At 35.0% G+C, this 18,621-nt stretch overlaps 2 protein-coding genes and 1 long non-coding RNA gene across 5 annotated transcripts; 2 read left to right on the top strand and 1 right to left on the bottom strand.

The window, feature by feature from the left end:
* The first annotated feature begins 2,455 nt into the window (after positions 1–2,455).
* LOC124401629 (islet amyloid polypeptide) lies at positions 2,456–4,597 on the top strand. Of its 2 annotated transcripts, none has more exons than XM_046874053.1 (4): positions 2,456–2,596; positions 3,169–3,278; positions 3,645–3,779; positions 4,159–4,597. In XM_046874053.1, exons 2-4 carry the CDS (start codon positions 3,199–3,201, stop codon positions 4,337–4,339), a joined length of 396 nt encoding a protein of 131 aa, XP_046730009.1. In that variant the 5' UTR covers positions 2,456–2,596; positions 3,169–3,198; the 3' UTR covers positions 4,340–4,597. The 2 variants fall into 2 exon arrangements, with proteins under 2 accessions (XP_046730009.1, XP_046730006.1); XM_046874050.1 differs by having other exon boundaries at positions 2,458–2,596; positions 3,190–3,278.
* A 2,344-nt stretch (positions 4,598–6,941) lies between these two features.
* On the bottom strand, positions 6,942–10,083 carry LOC124401075. Its single transcript, XR_006928528.1, has 2 exons — positions 9,836–10,083; positions 6,942–7,610 (listed from the first exon to the last, which is right to left on the bottom strand). It is a non-coding gene; the product is annotated as an uncharacterized LOC124401075 (long non-coding RNA).
* A 373-nt stretch (positions 10,084–10,456) lies between these two features.
* pyroxd1 (pyridine nucleotide-disulphide oxidoreductase domain 1) lies at positions 10,457–18,451 on the top strand. 2 transcript variants are annotated; one of them, XM_046873049.1, is made up of 13 exons: positions 10,457–10,702; positions 11,238–11,336; positions 11,449–11,529; positions 12,215–12,334; positions 12,571–12,699; positions 12,951–13,024; positions 15,472–15,653; positions 15,874–15,944; positions 16,050–16,152; positions 16,242–16,354; positions 16,696–16,818; positions 17,094–17,231; positions 18,079–18,451. In XM_046873049.1, the coding sequence occupies exons 2-13, from the start codon at positions 11,253–11,255 to the stop codon at positions 18,325–18,327; spliced, it is 1,467 nt and encodes a 488-aa protein (XP_046729005.1). In that variant the 5' UTR covers positions 10,457–10,702; positions 11,238–11,252; the 3' UTR covers positions 18,328–18,451. The 2 variants fall into 2 exon arrangements, with proteins under 2 accessions (XP_046729005.1, XP_046729004.1); XM_046873048.1 differs by having other exon boundaries at positions 10,457–10,684.
* Positions 18,452–18,621: the final 170 nt, after the last annotated feature.

Here is an 18,621-nt window from a genome sequence, read left to right on the forward strand (position 1 = left end):
TAAATCAGTAGGACCCTGCGCGCGGTCAAAATGGATTGACGTACATTTCAGGCTTCTATGCCAGGTAAAATTGCATACATAGTTTCTTCAGGAACATGGTGAGCCAGTTTGCTCTGATTTAATATATTACTTTAGACAAAAATGCAGTAGACTGGGTTCAAATTTAATTGAATGTACACAAATAAACTTCATTTGTACACTGTGGACCAACATGTCAGCATGTCAAAGAACTTTTAGACCTTGAAGTCTTCTTTCCAGTGATTCCATGGTTGGGTATTGAGGGAGGGAAACTCATAAGCAATGCTGGGTCAGTATCCCTTGAACTGAGGCTATTCTACAATGTATTGCTTTGGGAAGTGGCATGGTTAATGATGATGTGGTTTTGATATATGATGGATACTTCTAATATATCATGATAATGAAAATATAAATAATTTATGTACAAATAAAAAAAAAAAACCACTAAACAACCGGTTCTGCCCTCTTCTCTCTGTATTGGACAAAGTGAGCTTAGTCTGTAACTAGTTTTTAGTCCGATAGTAGACAAGCATTAATCTTTAGTCTGGTCTACTGAATTTCTTTAAGGTAGCCATGTAGTCCATGTATAAATGGACATTCGGTGTCACCCAGATGAAATTGGGTTCCACTTTGAGTTTAATTCCTCTTAAGGTTGGTTCCTCTTAATGCTATCTCAGGGAGTTTTTCCTTGTCACAGTCACCACTTGCTCACTCATTAGGGACAATTACAACCTATACATTCATTTATAACTGCTTTATCTCTGGAAAGTTGTTTTTGAGTCAATGTTCATTGTTACAAGCACTCTACAAAATCATTTTTTTTATTGAATTTAAGTATAGAAGCTGCCCATAGTGAGGGAAAAACTAAATGTTATTCAGAACTATTCTTTATTATGTTTCCCAAACTTGCTCCTCTGAAGTTAGTTAAAAACTCTGGAGAAGCAAGTTAAATTAAATGGGTTCTAATGTGTATTGACTATTTTTTAATTTCTGCTATTTTCTGCTATATACAGTTAGACTCCAACTGACGATGTGGATAGGGGCCAAAAAATCGGTTGTAAGTCCATCAGGTCGTTAGTCGAGAAGAGTGACTTCTCTATGATGCGTTTTGGTGTAGACATAAAGAGGCACTGTTAACACATTTTTTTTTACATAAAGTAAATAAAAAAAAGATCTCGTATCTCCAAAATGTCGTAAGTCGAGTGGCCGTAGTTCGGGATCTGACTGTATACAAATAAATTACAAGTCACTGTAATTGACTTGAAATTCACTGTACTCATTTAAAACAAAGGTTAGTTTAAAAGAATTAAACATTATAAGAATTGTACTGTCTCTGCCTCTCTTTGCCTTTCGAGTATCTACAGTATGACTCAGTGCCTCTTTTACTGTTAAAATTGTTTTATTTTATTATTTTTTATTATTTTTATTTTATTATTCTGTATTGTGAACTATACATATAATACATGTTATACATCTTTAGGAGACATATGAAGTAACAGCATCAATTACATAATGATGTAAAAACAAAGTGCTGGGTCGAGGTTTGCATGCTCTAAATGCTCCTCTGTATGAAACAAAGGGGCAAGGTATCGCCTTGTCTCCATCTGCTGCTGTGTTGGTGACCATTTGCTCACGATTTAACCAATAAACTGAGAGAATGCCAAATCTGTGTGAACCTTTTGATATTCCTATGATAATGAAGTGGTTTGAGAGAGAGATAGTTATCTGAGCCAGGACAGCTACTTCCCTTGCATGTTTTTTTATCACCGAATTGCTTTGTTCTCCTTCGGAGGGACTGCCCTCCAAAATGTGTATAAAACCACATTGCTTAGTTCTTAAAGTGGGACTTGATGACTGCAGCGCAGAAGCAGCACGATCTGACGCGTAGGACCGTCTGCAATTAAGACTACTGCTGAAAGACTCCTGGTCTTTGCTGGAAAAAAGTCTACAACACTGGAATGAAACTGAAATGGACAAGAGTCATTTTTCTTTTTTCTAATGCTTATAACGTCTTTTCGTTCAAGCTCTGAAGTAAGAATTTTTTGTCAGCATAATTTAATTCAGAAGTTTAATCAGGCAGTCTGGTTCATGTTGGAGGACAGTATTCTTTTTTCAAGCCCTGATTTTTAGCATACGCTTGTTTATTTCAAATCCTGGTTGAACCAGATTATTTCTATGTTTAAAGGAAACCAAGGTAAAGAGTGATCCAGAGCAAGTAAGAACAATTTCCTGCACAGAACAATTGCAGGCCCAGTTAAGAGCGAAAATGAAACACATTTAGTCCCTAATTCATAATTCTCTATTTGAAGAAACTTTTATAACAGAAAAGCTTTATACAAAACCTGAACAACCCACTGTTGTTAAATCACTGCCATCGACGATGAGGATGACAAACAGGATGACGAGGGCTTGAGGATGTTTTTTGACCTGTGCTGTGGGCTTGGAAATTGAGCGCTATATTTGGAGAAGTGTGATGTCACAAGTGGTTGAGGGAGAAACCTATAACAGGCTTAGAGAAAACTAGTGACAGCACCAGTAACGCCTGCTGCTGCTCTCACCTTCTTCTAAACTACAGGAGGTAAGTGTTTTTGTTTTTCCTTCTTCAAAAATTCTTATTGTTTAGTCAGGCTCAGGAAATTGAAACATTATTTGTTAGAGATTTTTTAATCCTACTGCCATGTGTTTTGAGAAATTATCAATAAATTTATGGTGCAAAAACATTATAATGTATTTTTTTTTTTTATTATGTATTTTTTTGTTTATATATGTTGGGTTTTTTTTTCTATATTGACATTTTTTGTCAATATAGGGAAAGATTTTTTTGTCCAGATTTTTCAACATTTTATACGTATTTTATCCTGCTCAATAGTTATGCTGCCACTTAAGATTTACAGCTGTGCAATTTCCACAGGCTGCTCATATTTACACTGTTGTTTTTTTCCTGTATTGGCTGCATGCTTTGTGTAATTCTAATTGACTTACACTTTGGTTTTGCTGTATTGCATTTTATAAAGTTGTGTGTAGTTCTGGATGCTTGCTAGTTGTTTGTTCCAAAAGTATACATGTAGTATGTTAATATTTAAAAACAGGTGTGATTTGAGTATATCATTTGTCCCATTCTACTGGAATGAGATATTTATTCTTTATCAGAAATTTCTGTCTGCTCTTCAGAATCCTGCCATGTATCATCTAAAATTTCCTGCCCTGCTTCTTCTGCTACTTGTGCTGTTGCAGTGTGTGACCACGGCGCCAAACAACAGGTGAGCAAATGCCACTGATGTGAATAATTGTTCCTGTGTGCAAAACTCTGTGATAAAATAGGAATACTTTAGATGTCTGTTAGAAGTGATGGATCCAATTAAAAAAACATTTAAAAGAATGAATGAAACCTTGTTAATTATTATTTAAACAATGGTTTATATGTACAAGTATATCTCAAATGCTGCAAAATGATACAATGAACATTAGAACATTAATCCTGCAAATAATACCATCCATATTCATAAAAAAAAAATGATCATGTTCTATCATATCTAGAAGTGCAGATGCCCTGTAAAATGTTTTGTAATGTGTCTGTTTTTGTGTATTGTATATAATTTTATCACACTGTTTTTTGGCTACTGTAGGTTTTTCATCTCCTCCAATGAACAGGTGGATGAAATGCTGGATGGGAAAAGATGGACAGCCCCAGGTTTGCTAAAGAACCCTTTTCTTGAATTTGCAGAGATGCGACCGGAGAGGGAACTCAACACAGTCAACAGGTACTTGAGCTAAATGGTGAAGGCTCTGAATGTGACCAGTGATGCATGAAACAGATAAAGTGCTTGAGAGAGTTGGATTTGTTTAATATCATAACAAAGAGTGGAGAAACCGTTTTCCAGTCTATCGTGCATTTGTAAACTCTAAATTTTCACAAACATGATTTTTCATTGATGTTTTGATTGTCTATGATCATTGATAAGAATCACTGTATGTTAAATTAGTATATTTGGAATAATAAAATACAATATTCAGAAACGTATTACAATTTTTACTGAATAAACACTGAAAAATAACAGTATCCTTTAAAATTAGATTGAAAGTTTTCTTTGATTTTCCAGATTATCCTGAAAAATCTTTTTTTTTTTTTCTTCAATTCAGCCCACAGCATCACATAGAGAAAAGAAGATGCAACACGGCCACATGTTTGACTCAGCGGTTGGCCGACTTCCTTATTCGCTCCAGTAACACCGTCGGCACGGTCTACATCCCCACTAACATCGGTGCGAACACCTACGGCAAGAGGGACGTGTTCCAATCAGCCAATTCACTCCCTCTTTAGTCTCCTCTTGTGTAAATATACAATACCCATCCATCGTAACAAATCCAAATGGTGATGACACATCGTCAGAGTGTTATTTCACGGTTTTATTTTCCTGTCTGTGCCTTTTAGTTACAAAACAACAAAATCATAACGAACGGTACGCTTGCTGCAAACAGTACAATGTAAAAATTGTACGATGTGAACAACAATAATTTATTTATAATTCAAAAAGTGTTTTATTCTTTTATTTTGTAATAAAAGAATCTTGAAATTACAATTCTGTGTGCAAGGTGATTATAGTAATAATTAAAAACAAATTGCATAAAAAATGTGATCAAAATATTAGAAAGGAATATCGGTCAAAATAAACAAACATGAATCAATAACAACAGCTTCTGTCAGTGTTTGTAAATATGGTCTACATATAAATAACTACCCCTATGTATAGTATATTCATGTATCAACCCATGTATGGCACTTTTGTATTAACCTGAATTCAAACAATTATATAAAACATATTCTAAATGCACTCTATGTTTGCTAGTCACAGTGATCTATTAAATAGAATGGCATTTGTTTTCTGTACACATTTTTTTACACTCCAGGGAAATCCAGTAAAAAAAAAATTATAATATGAATAAAATCGTTGCTGATCAAAGAAACTTTTATTTACATTTACATTGTTTACAACAAACCTGTAATAATGTATAGAAGTGCTTACATTTTTTAATGGATTCCCACACTAGAATAAATAAAACTAAAACAATGGTTGAGAGGGTTTAGTGTGAGAGGACAACAAAGTGTTTGTGTGTGTAGGTTTAGAGCTTGCTTAAGTATTGTATGAGTGTTGAGCAAATTCTGCAAACATATTATGTCTGCAATTATCTCAAAAAGGTATCTGCCGCTGTATCGTGGCCCTTGAATTTGCCCTTGTTTACATGAATGTGTTGAGAAGTGAACGCTTACCAACACTGTATGTCACTTTCTTTTTGCATCTCAAGTGTTAGTCATCAATGAGCTTTATTCTGTGTAATTAAAGTAGTTCACCTCTGATCTTGTTTATCTGATCCTACAATAAACCGTTACTTTTAAGAAAAAATAACAGTAGCTCTAAATCCTCTAAAAACATAAACAGTGCAACAAAATGTTTGATGTTTAATTTTTAAAGTGCAAAATGTGTAGGAGAATACTGTAATATTATGAAACAGGCCTGGAGATGAAATGAGTTTAGTCTGGTACAACGCAGCTGTAAGATAGTATCGTATAAATAAATGCAATTTGATTTAAAACACATCATGCAATGTTAAAATTACTGCAGTATTACACAGTATTAAGACTCTAAATAATGATGAATGAATGAATAAAGCTATGAAATAACATTAATAAATACAGAAAAGAATATGATTATGATTAGGCCACAGTCTAAATGGGTAGTGTAACACATTATATTTGGCAGTGTACATAATATTTTTCCAATATATTAAAAACTAAAAAGTCACAAGGGCAGAATGTAGTTGACCCCTACATGACCTCTTAATTGATCCATGTGAAAAACTAGGGGTAACAAACAATAATACAATAATAATATAATAAACATACAATACATACAATAAACACAGACTCTCACAATGAAACTCATTTGCATATTAATTTTTTTGATAATTATTGCAACTAACTGTTTTTTATTCATAAGTTTTCTATTTAGTTTCAGTTGTTAAACTTGAGATTAAACCAATTTCAATAAAGATAACTTTTATACTAGTGGGTGTGTGATATACAGCACTATATAAAAATAAAATAAAATAAACATAAATTGTAGACACTCTGGCTGCTCTTATATCTGTTACAAAAAAAAGCATGGCCTTAATGTTTATCATGGAGTTAGTAAGTAAGTAAGTAAATAAGTAAGTATGTAAGCAGTAAGTTCCGATACTGTCATTTTATACAGTACAATGAAATTGGTAACTCTCAGACTTTTAAAACATAAAACCCTGAAATAAATTTTAAGTAAGAAGATAACAGAATAATGAACAATACTGTAAAATATTTACAACATTGCACAAACGCTTTGAGTAAAATGTGCTTGTTTTATTGCACATAGTATATATAATATATTGTACATATAAATAATATGCACATTGTATTTACAGTTGTATATACAATGTACATATTCCATACTGTACATTCTTATATCCCACCTTCTCTACACATGTTGTGCCTTACACACATCTTACATGTAAATGAAAAAAGTGCATGTATACATCCTTAGTGTACATTATCTACAGTTTCTTCACATTTTTAACACGACCTAGAACCTTTAGGTTTATTTCCTGTATATATTTATATATATATATATATATATATATATATATATATATATATATATATATATATATATATATATATATATACACCTTACCGACTGAATTATATATATATATATATATATATATATATATATATATATATATATATATATATATATATATATATATGTATTAAGTGTTAAGGTACACAAAATTTACGGTTTGGTTCAATTTCGGTACAGTTGGGGGGAGTGCAAAACATAAAATTGCTTGTCATTTTTTTATTTCATTTATATTTTATTTTATTTTATTTCTATTTTTTTTTTTTTTTTTTTACATTTATCTACAGACTTAGATCTCTTGATGAGTTTGGTTAGACAGCCAAGTTTAAAATCTACATTTAACAAATAACCTGTATTTAGAGAATAAAATTAATATTGTATAGAATGTTCATCTAAAGAGCAAATTCATTATAATCCTGACCTTAACTCACTTTATCACAAGATGATGGCAAGAGGTGAAAATGTCCAGAAGCATAAAAATCATCAGATTTTGTTTTCTTATGCAAACATACAGGTACAGTAAAAATGAAAGGAATAAAGAGGGGCTTGGTGATGCTGTGACATTTTGCTGACATCTTTGGTTTGGGTGCGATTTTTATGCTTCTGGACATTTTCACCTCTTACCACTGCAAAACACTACAAAATTATTTAGACAGATTTATAATATGATAAAAAAAATTTTTATCTTGAGAGACAGTCTTTAAAAAAAAAATTACTGAAAGATAAAAAAAAAAAAAATGAAACTGTGTGCATTTACATACACCACCACATCTTCATTACTCCTGCATCTCTACTTGTTGGCAAGCAGCAGTCGTTTAATTCTCAGAGTTAATTCATATCTATCACATCATTTGTCCATTAGAGTCCATTGTCTTGGTAGCACAACTGCTGCTCGTAGGAGTTGTGTTGCTCTGCCCACAACTGTAAAGGACAGAAATAGAAGAAGCACAGTAAATGTTGGTAATGTGAATGAATCAATCAGGATAGTGGAGCTGGGTCATGTTCCATAAAACCACTACAAAATGTCCACTCTGGCAACAGTCCTGGTCGAATCTGAAGCTGATGAATGTTTCTGTTATAAATTTCACACAAACCTTCAAATGCAAAATTCAAGATTTAATAACACTGATGTTAAATTTCTCTCTGTTCTGTGTTGACTGGTACAAATGTCTTTATTTGATGGACGTTCTTGTTATGACTTATCCAGATTGGTTGAGATAAATGGTATAATTATTATGACATAGGTACACTGAAATCCACCCTACTGTTATGCTGCTTCTCTTTGAATCCAAGTGTCTAACAGTAAATTTGTGAATAATAGGAGGTGGGGAATAATTTTTGTGATCTGCTGTGATGACGTGAGAATCTACACTGAGCGTCTGAGAGGTTAAAGTGTGTACACGCTTTTCATGGAAATGAATATGCCTGGCAGGCATTGCCATCTGATCTATTTTTTATTTATTTTAGATTACATGTACAGAAGAAACCAGTCAGTATAACACCTTGACCCTAATGCTTTAAATAGCATAATTAAAGGTGACTTGAATATATTATTTTTGCTCATCAGCTTTTATCCAGCCTGCTGAATCTATTTAAACTAAAAAGATTTCAGTTTGACAGGAAAGTGGACCATATAACACATATAAACCTACATGTGAGTGTTTTTTTGCTTCATTTTTTACTATGCTGGGTGTTTAGACAACCATCCACAGGTTGGCCACTAGAGGAATAAGAGTAATAAAATAATATAAAATAATTCTACTCAAGTAAATAGAATAGAATAGAGTAGCTTTATTACCAAGTATGCCTACACACACAAGGAATCGCACATTGAGAGAAAGAAATTAATGAAGTACAAATAATTCTTTACTGTAATTAAGTAAAAGTTTCTGGTATCAGTACTTTTTAGTTTCACTCACTACATTTTTTTAAACAAAATATCTTTACTTTCTACTTCTTACATTTTCAAAACAGGCTCATTACTTTAGTTTTAATCTATTTAGTGACATCTATTTAGTTTAATTTATTTAGTGTTTTTTTCTTCTCATCGTGTGCCGTTTTCAGCCAATCAATATATTTCTTGTCATTGCGTGGATTTTTCAATCTACAATTATAATTTCCTGGCTCTCACAAGTCAAGTCAAGTTTATTTCTATAGTGCTTTTCACAACGGACATTGTCTCAAAGCAGTTTTACAGAATTTTAAGAGTTCAGGTAAATGGTGTGCATTAATCCCTGATGGCGACTGTGGCAAGGAAAAACTCCCTTAGATGTTATGAGGAAGAAACCATGAGAGGAACCAGACAAACCTTGAGAGGAACCAGACAAACACACCAAACACCAAAGACCAAAGACACCAAAGATAAAGGCAAGGATATGAACCTAACAACAAGTAAGGCGGAAGGCAAACAGATATATGGCTAACGTGGATGAGACAGCGATGTAAACATGACTGAGACCAGAGACATTCCTGATCACCTGATCATCATAATCTTTGCTCTGCTTATGTTTTATATGGTGGTTGTTCAGCCGGGATACATTCATTAGATAACAAAATTTTGAATGCTTTTTGAATAATATAAACTTTAGTGAAAAAGTGTAGTCAGTACTTCAACTTTTAAAACGTATGTATCTGTACTTGTGAAGGATGTGTGAACTTTTGCCATCTCTGGTGAGCGGTGATTAATCAAAAAGCTTCGATTGGACACTGCATTATTAACAAAAGTGTGTGATTGGTTATACTGTAATGCTCAAATTAGATTCCTCTCTCTGCTCAGTGTTGGTAATCCTAAAGCTCAAATATCGGCATATAACAAAGGTCGTTTTTTTTTTTTAGTCCACCAGTTTAGTGTCGGTCTGCTTTATTCATCTTCACCTGGTCTCCGCACTGTTTACCTGAAAGTAACATGACCCCACACGTCACATGTGGACAATCTGATCTTCTTTTGTTTTGTTAGTGTCGCGGAAAATCTGCAAAAGTATGTTCATATGACACTTACACTTACATTGTAAAACTTGTAAATGAGCTATCTTATGTGCATTAACATCCCTTCCCCAGTCCCTGTTAATTTCCAATCCTGGAGTAACTAAGGATACAATGCAACAGTACCACATTTATGTAAACTTAACATATAATTATTAACTGACCTCAATATGCTTGAGCAGGTTTAGTGTCGAGTTTTTAAAAGCTGCCAGTTCAATCACCTGGGGCTGCAGCTTACACTGCAAAATAAAGCATTTCGCTTCAGCTGGATCTGCATCACTGGCCTCTGTCTCGTCCATCTCCATCTTTCTTTCTTGTGAGTTTATTGAGTTTGTTCTCCGGCCCTTAAATCAATCAGTGCAGTAGTTTGCGGGGCTTGAAATAAATTTTATTTATTCTGCTCCATAAAAACCTTTTGGGTTAAGACAAGAAATAAATCTGATCTTAATTTCATTTTGAATAAATTAATTTAAACAAACTTGAACTTTTTTAAAATTTATTAATGGGAAAAATTTACAATTTGTGCAGTTTGTGGTGGTGGCATATAATATACTACTTATAAATTAAATAATTGTGTAATATGCGCCATTATATATTGTCAATAATGGTTTGCGTTTGTGAAATTTTAATATAAAAGTAAATAAATTCCATATCATAGTTCCCTGCTCTTTTTAAATATTTTGTTGACCTTGAAACGTTCAAGATTGTGAAAAACAATATAATGATTTATATAAAAATGCAATATTTTCGTTCTTTTTTTTTTAATGCCTCGTCTACTTTTAGAGCCTCGTCGGTTGCCGTAGTTAGCTGATGTAAGAAGACGGAAACTATGGACGCTTTGGAAAGCGACTTAACTTCTTATAACCTGTAAACGCGCACAAAATAGACTGTAAGGGAATCAAGTCTACACCCTGGCTGATATATTGTGCGGCATATACTGAGCAGTTTGGTATTTAACCACAGGATCTACTGTAGTAACGTTTAGGAGCCATAAGTGCCTGATTCCTATACAGGTTTGTGAACAGCGAACAGTAAGTCATCGTCACATTGTATGTAAACAAAAATAACTATATACAGACGACTAGTACACGAATGTCAGTTAAAACGTAAAGTGAAAACAATTGGGTTTAATAACAAATAATGTCAACCGCCATATACAGATGTATTATATACCATATAACACACACACACACACACACACACACACACACACACACACACACACACATATATATATATATATATATATATATATATATATATATATATACATACATACATACATACATACATACATATGTGTATCAAACAATAAGTCACTAACACCTGGAACCAAATTCCTTGTGTGTCAACACACTTGGCCAATAAACCTGGTTCTGAGATATATATATATAGTTAGTTAGTGACTCATTGTTTGATACACACACACACATATACACATATGTATGTATATGTATGTATGTATATATATATATATATATATATATATATAAAATCATCTCTATCTATCTGTGTTTGTGTGTTTGTGTGTGTGTGTGTGTGTGTGTGTTGTATGAATATGTGTAGGTGGACCTAAGTGGTATGGCAGGAAGCTCCCCAGCAGAGAAACACTTTAGATTCGTGGTTGTAGGAGGAGGAATTTCAGGGGTCACTTGTGCAGAGCAGGTAAATCTATCAGCTTTCACTTTATAGTGAGCTGTTGTTTATCCTCATCCGTGGTTGTTTATTCTCATCCAGCCATGTCTCATATATTCTCCTTTTTTCCCCCTTTCTTCAGCTGGCCTTCCAGTTTCCTGAAGACGAAGTCGCTCTTCTGACCGCTGCTCCCCTGGTGAAGACTGTGACTAATTTAAGACAGGTCTGTTTTGAAAGTCAAAACAATAAGTACAGGAACATTGATGTTAAGAAGCAATTAAGACACAGGTTATTTCTCAACAAAACTGGTCACAATAAAAAATTAAAAAAAAAGGCAGGGAAATTTTCTAGCAAGAAACTTTTGTGAAGATGCCAACTCTAAAATTAACTTTGTTTGTATTTGTAGTTTTCCTTTTAGTTACACTGTAAGTCCCAAATATATTTAATAATGATTGCTAAATAACCTGTTTACACATAATAATGGATATAATAGTGATTAGGGATGGTAAGGTTGGAACCATTCAAGCACAATCAATCAATTGCTCAAGGTTTTGCAAGGTGAGATTTAGTCCTGAAATTTAAAGCTTTGTTAGGGTTCATATGGTGATCGCAGTTTTCAGTTTCAACTGCATACCAACATATATATATATATATATATATATATATATATATATATATATATATATATATATATATATGTATATAATATATAATATACAATTTATTTATTTATTTATTTTTTATTTTCTCATTCCATTATACAAATACCTAATGTTTCAATTCCATGAGGCAAATTGCACAAAGGTCAATAATCAAAATATATAGCGCTTTTCTTTTACACAAATCACAACTCACTCCTCAGAAAACCACTGAATGTGAATAATAAAGATTTAACACATTTCCCAAAGGTGTCCAAAACCTTGGAGGACTTTGATGTAGAAGAACAGCCATCCAGCATCTTAGAGAAGAAGTATACTAACCTGAAGGTTATTCACTCAGCAGTCAGAGCCCTCTATGCAAAACAGCATGTGAGTCGAATTATTCTTGTGTGTGTATGTGTGTGTGTGTGTGTGTGTGTGTGTGTGTGCGCATGTGCGCGTGTGTGTGCGCATGTGCGCGTGTGTGTGCGCATGTGCGCGTGTGTGTGCGCATGTGCGCGTGTGTGTGTGCATGTGCGCGTGTGTGTGTGTGCATGTGCGTGTGTGTGTGTGTGTGCCCATAGCAGTTCAGCATCTTAGCAATGTTAATGAGTTCTTGTGTGTAGGTGTTGCAGACTGAGGATGAACGTAAATTCCATTACGAGAAGCTGTGTGTGTGCACCGGTGCCAGACCTAAACTCCTTATCAAGGAGAACCCTCACGTCCTAGGTATACGGGACACGGACAGTGCCCAGGTACTGCTAATGAAAAAAATATTCACTACCATTTTCACTGACATAATGAGATTTTGTACACATAGATATAACATTGAATTTCATTCACTATAAATATACACAGTGCATAACCTAATACTACAAATCATATACAAAGTGTTTTTATGATTGTGTAAAATATTTTCTTGATTACACTGCACTATGGAATTCAATTAAAAAAAACAGGCACTTACATTTTCCCTCCCTTTAATGTTTAACTTCTTTTTCTACAGGACTTTCAGAAGAAGCTTTGCAAAGCCAAACGCATGCTAGTTATTGGGAATGGAGGAATTGCTTTGGAATTGGTGTAAGCTCCATTTATTTTCCAGATTGCATAACTGTTGAACTACAATAATATTATAAACTAATGATACGTAATTTCCGGACTATTAAATGGACCCAAATATAAGCCGCACCCACTGAATTTGACAAAGATTTTTATTTTGAGCATAAATAAGCCGCAGCTGTCTATAAGCTGCAGGTGTCTACACTGAAACTAATGAACTTTACACAGGCTTTAACGAAAGACAGTGTCTGTTACACGACTTGTATCTAAACAGTAGCCTACCAAGAAAGTCATTGTTCACTGTCTTTCTCCTTCCTTTCACAACTATTTCTCTCGGGAGTTTTTCTTTTTGCATCGTCGTGCGTTTAAAAATCACCATCGGTGAATCTTTTCTCCCGATGCCGTGCAGCTCAGAACACAGGTGAAGTGTTTTTTCATGCCCGGTTGTTTTCAGCGTGACGAATGATTCGCATTTCCTGTAGACAGTCCGAGTGAGCGGCAGGTCAAACATCAGAGGAACATCATCCATATTTATGATGTGGTGCGGCCCGATCCCAGTTCTGTTAGAAAATGTCCCCTTGCATTGGACATTTTACATGTTTGGTGTTCCCTGCTCATATCTGAATCATATCAAATTCAAATCATTACTTGATAAAAGAAAAGGTGGATATGTGTGTGCAAGATCACAGAAACAAATTAGTGTGTGTTCTTGTGGTTGAATCTGTTACTACACCAGCCATCATTGTGTTTCTGTGTGTAGCTATGAAGTGGAGGGCTGTGAGGTGATCTGGGCGATAAAGGACAAGGCTATAATCAAAATATATAGCGCTTTTCTTTTACACAAATCACAACTCACTCCTCAGAAAACCACTGAATGTGAATAATAAAGATTTAACACATTTCCCAAAGGTGTCCAAAACCTTGGAGGACTTTGATGTAGAAGAACAGCCATCCAGCATCTTAGAGAAGAAGTATACTAACCTGAAGGTTATTCACTCAGCAGTCAGAGCCCTATGCAAAACAGCATGTGAGTCGAATTATTCTTGTGTGTGTGTGTGTGTGTGTGTGTGTGTGTGTGTGTGCGTGTGTGTGTGTGCGTGTGTGTGTGCATGCGCGTGTGTGTGCATGTGCGTGTGTGTGCATGCGCGTGTGTGTGTGTGCATGTGCGCGTGTGTGTGTGCATGTGCGTGTGTGTGTGTGTGCATGTGCGCGTGTGTGTGTGTGTGCCCATAGCAGTTCAGCATCTTAGCAATGTTAATGAGTTCTTGTGTGTAGGTGTTGCAGACTGAGGATGAACGTAAATTCCATTACGAGAAGCTGTGTGTGTGCACCGGTGCCAGACCTAAACTCCTTATCAAGGAGAACCCTCACGTCCTAGGTATACGGGACACGGACAGTGCCCAGGTACTGCTAATGAAAAAAATATTCACTACCATTTTCACTGACATAATGAGATTTTGTACACATAGATATAACATTGAATTTCATTCACTATAAATATACACAGTGCATAACCTAATACTACAAATCATATACAAAGTGTTTTTATGATTGTGTAAAATATTTTCTTGATTACACTGCACTATGGAATTCAATTAAAAAAAACAGGCACTTACATTTTCCCTCCCTTTAATGTTTAACTTCTTTTTCTACAGGACTTTCAGAAGAAGCTTTGCAAAGCCAAACGCATGCTAGTTATTGGGAATGGAGGAATTGCTTTGGAATTGGTGTAAGCTCCATTTATTTTCCAGATTGCATAACTGTTGAACTACAATAATATTATAAACTAATGATACGTAATTTCCGGACTATTAAATGGACCCAAATATAAGCCGCACCCACTGAATTTGACAAAGATTTTTATTTTGAGCATAAATAAGCCGCAGCTGTCTATAAGCTGCAGGTGTCTACACTGAAACTAATGAACTTTACACAGGCTTTAACGAAAGACAGTGTCTGTTACACGACTTGTATCTAAACAGTAGCCTACCAAGAAAGTCATTGTTCACTGTCTTTCTCCTTCCTTTCACAACTATTTCTCTCGGGAGTTTTTCTTTTTGCATCGTCGTGCGTTTAAAAATCACCATCGGTGAATCTTTTCTCCCGATGCCGTGCAGCTCAGAACACAGGTGAAGTGTTTTTTCATGCCCGGTTGTTTTCAGCGTGACGAATGATTCGCATTTCCTGTAGACAGTCCGAGTGAGCGGCAGGTCAAACATCAGAGGAACATCATCCATATTTATGATGTGGTGCGGCCCGATCCCAGTTCTGTTAGAAAATGTCCCCTTGCATTGGACATTTTACATGTTTGGTGTTCCCTGCTCATATCTGAATCATATCAAATTCAAATCATTACTTGATAAAAGAAAAGGTGGATATGTGTGTGCAAGATCACAGAAACAAATTAGTGTGTGTTCTTGTGGTTGAATCTGTTACTACACCAGCCATCATTGTGTTTCTGTGTGTAGCTATGAAGTGGAGGGCTGTGAGGTGATCTGGGCGATAAAGGACAAGGCTATTGGGAATACGTTCTTTGATGCTGGAGCTGCTCAATTCCTCATCCCCTCACTGCAGTTGGAGAAACCTGAGAAAGCACTGCCCTGCAAGAGAACACGCTTCACCACTGAAAGAGCCCCGGAACCTAAAACAGGTGCACTAAAGCTTAGCATACATCAGACAGAAACATTCAGGCACATATCTTGAAGGAACATTGCAATCAGCAGTGTGCAAAAAACTATTTACTTTGGGGGTCGTGGGGCCATTGTTCTGAGATTGGCTAAAGCATTATTTGTAACTGTTGCCACTGCTGCTGGAAGTGTTTAAAGCATTTAGAATAATGTACTATTCTAATATGTGTTGTTTCACACCAGGTTCAGCAGATCTTGGTAGTGCCTTAGGTCCAGACTGGCACCTAGACATCAGTCTAAGAGGAGCAGAGAAGGTGTGTGAGTGTGCTTACTCATATAGAAACACTATACACTACATTTTAACAAGTATCAAGAACAACTTCCCCAGGCCGTACTTTTATTATTTTTTTTTCTCCCAGGTTTCGCACAATGTGCATGTAGAGTATGAGTGTGAGATTGAAGCAATCCATTCCCAGCAGGACTTCATGAGCTCACCACTCTATCTACAGAAGGGTGACTTAGGTAACACTGTTCTTTGAAACTAAAGTGTATCAGAGTACAAAAACTCCATGGAAGTAGGGACTTTGAACTCTCTTTTTTTTTTTCCTTAGGCGTGTGGCCAGTTTATGTACAGTTAACCAACGGGAAGGTATATGGCTGTGACTTTGTAGTCAGTGCTACAGGTGTGATTCCAAATAGTGAACCTTTTCTTCAGGGTAACAATGTAAGTACTGAAATGCCCAGTTAGTTTTATATATACACACACACACACACACACACACACACACATATATATATATATATATATATATATATATATATATATATATATATATATATATATATAATGTGTGTGTGTGTGTGTGTGTGTGTGTATGTATATGTTATATATGTAATATTGCTGATTATCTGTTATCTACAGTATATGGTGTGTGTGTGTGTGTGTGTGATTATTAAACATTATCAGGCTAATGTAAAGTATATTTTTCTCCATTAATTAAAAAAAACAAAAAACGTTTTTGTTTGAAAATTGAAAAGACTTTTTAAAATGATCATTAAATACAGTTTGACCTGGCAGAGGATCATGGCCTTAGGGTTGATGAACACATGCGGACATCTGAACCGGATGTGTATGCAGCTGGAGACGTGTGCAGTGCAGGCTGGGAGCCTAGTCCCCTCTGGCAGCAGGTTTATTCATGAACTCATTCATAAATGCAAACTTTCACTTCCTGTGTTTTGTTATCAAAGATGTGTTTTTTTTATGAGAAATATTTGAACAAAAACACAAAACTGAAATGTTTTTTTATTAAATGTTACTCTTTTAATATCTGAGGCATATATTCCATTTGCTGGCCATAATAAAGGCAAATCACCAGCACATTTATGTTCAAATCTATACTAATTGTTTTTGGAAATATTGAGTCTCTCACATTCACTGTGTCTGCTGTGCCCCCTTGTGGCAGATGCGCTTGTGGACTCAGGCTCGTCAGATGGGCTTCTACGCCGCACGCTGCATAGCAGCCCACATGCAGGAGGAGGCCATTGAGCTTGACTTCTGCTTCGAGCTCTTTTCACACATCACCAAGTTCTTCAACTACAAGGTGATTAGTGCTCACATTCTATTCTCTCCTCTCTTTGTCTCTTGGCACTCTTAATTTTCAATTTATTTCCTGTTTCTCAGTCTTTAAATTCTTTTTAATGTTTTTCATGTAGAAAATCACTCCATGGTTACCATAATTGTGCATCACATTGCCATTTTGCCTGAATTGTATATTCCCTGGAAATTAGTGGAATAAAACACTAAGAAACTGTGATTTACTTATGAAGAGGAATATCCCTGCCCCATACACTAATACTGCAGTATTTTATGTGGCTTTAGTTAGCTAGGGAATTTCATACAAGTGTTCGAATTTCTCGTGTCCCACTGCTGGTCTATAGATTAAAGGTGAGACATAGGATGAGATTACAAACACAGCAAAGGACCTCTTTGCTATATATCCCTATATTATTCACTCCAAGTGTAAATTACTTGTTTCCTTCACCCTTGCATTTGTACTCACAGAAGGATCATTTTTACATCAGTTGCAAATAAAAGAAGGGTCAGCAGTTTTAAATCATTGATTTGAGATGATCAGATAATACATTATTAGATTAAGCGCTATTTCTTCGTTAAAAATTAATTAGGAAAAAAATAATATATATATATATATATATATATATATATATATATATATATATATATATATATATATATATAGTGCTATATACGGAGTTATTTATTAAATAGTTATTAAATGGTCTCACGAATTACTTTCTCTCTCCTGCTATCTCTATCTTTCCATCATTCACTGTCTTCTGTTTCATCCACTGTCTTCCTGTCATCTGTTTCACTTCCAAATTCATATTTTCTTAAGAAGAAGAGTTATATTTATGTTGTGTCCCCTACAGGTGGTGCTGTTGGGCAAGTTTAATGCACAGGGCCTTGGTTTAGATCATGAACTGCTGGTACGCTGCACTAAAGGCATGGAGTACGTGAAGGTGGTGTTGAGCCGAGGGCGTATGGTCGGAGCAATCCTTATTGGAGACACTGACCTGGAAGAGACCTTTGAGAATCTCATTCTCAACCAGATGGATCTTTCCTCATATGGGGACGATTTGCTTAACCCTGGCATTGACATTGAGGACTACTTTGATTAAATTAAGATGCTGAATATTCTAATTAAGGATTGTGCTGATGTGTATGAGTTTTTAACAATATAATATGTATAAACTCATGAATAAAGCACTGCTAGAGAATGTCACAAAGTGCACTCACTTTAAATGGCCTGTACTTTGTGGAATACTGTAGTCCAGATGTGGACACAATAAAGTAAGCAAAATAAAGCAAGCAAAAATACAATTACAAGAGCTATCAAAGCTGTGAAAGAAAAATAATCGCCCCTACTTTAACAACTCGGCAGGCTGTAGTTAAAGTTTATAATTATGCACTAG

Source organism: Silurus meridionalis, chromosome 18, assembly GCF_014805685.1.
Source record: "Silurus meridionalis isolate SWU-2019-XX chromosome 18, ASM1480568v1, whole genome shotgun sequence".
NCBI lineage: Eukaryota > Metazoa > Chordata > Actinopteri > Siluriformes > Siluridae > Silurus > Silurus meridionalis.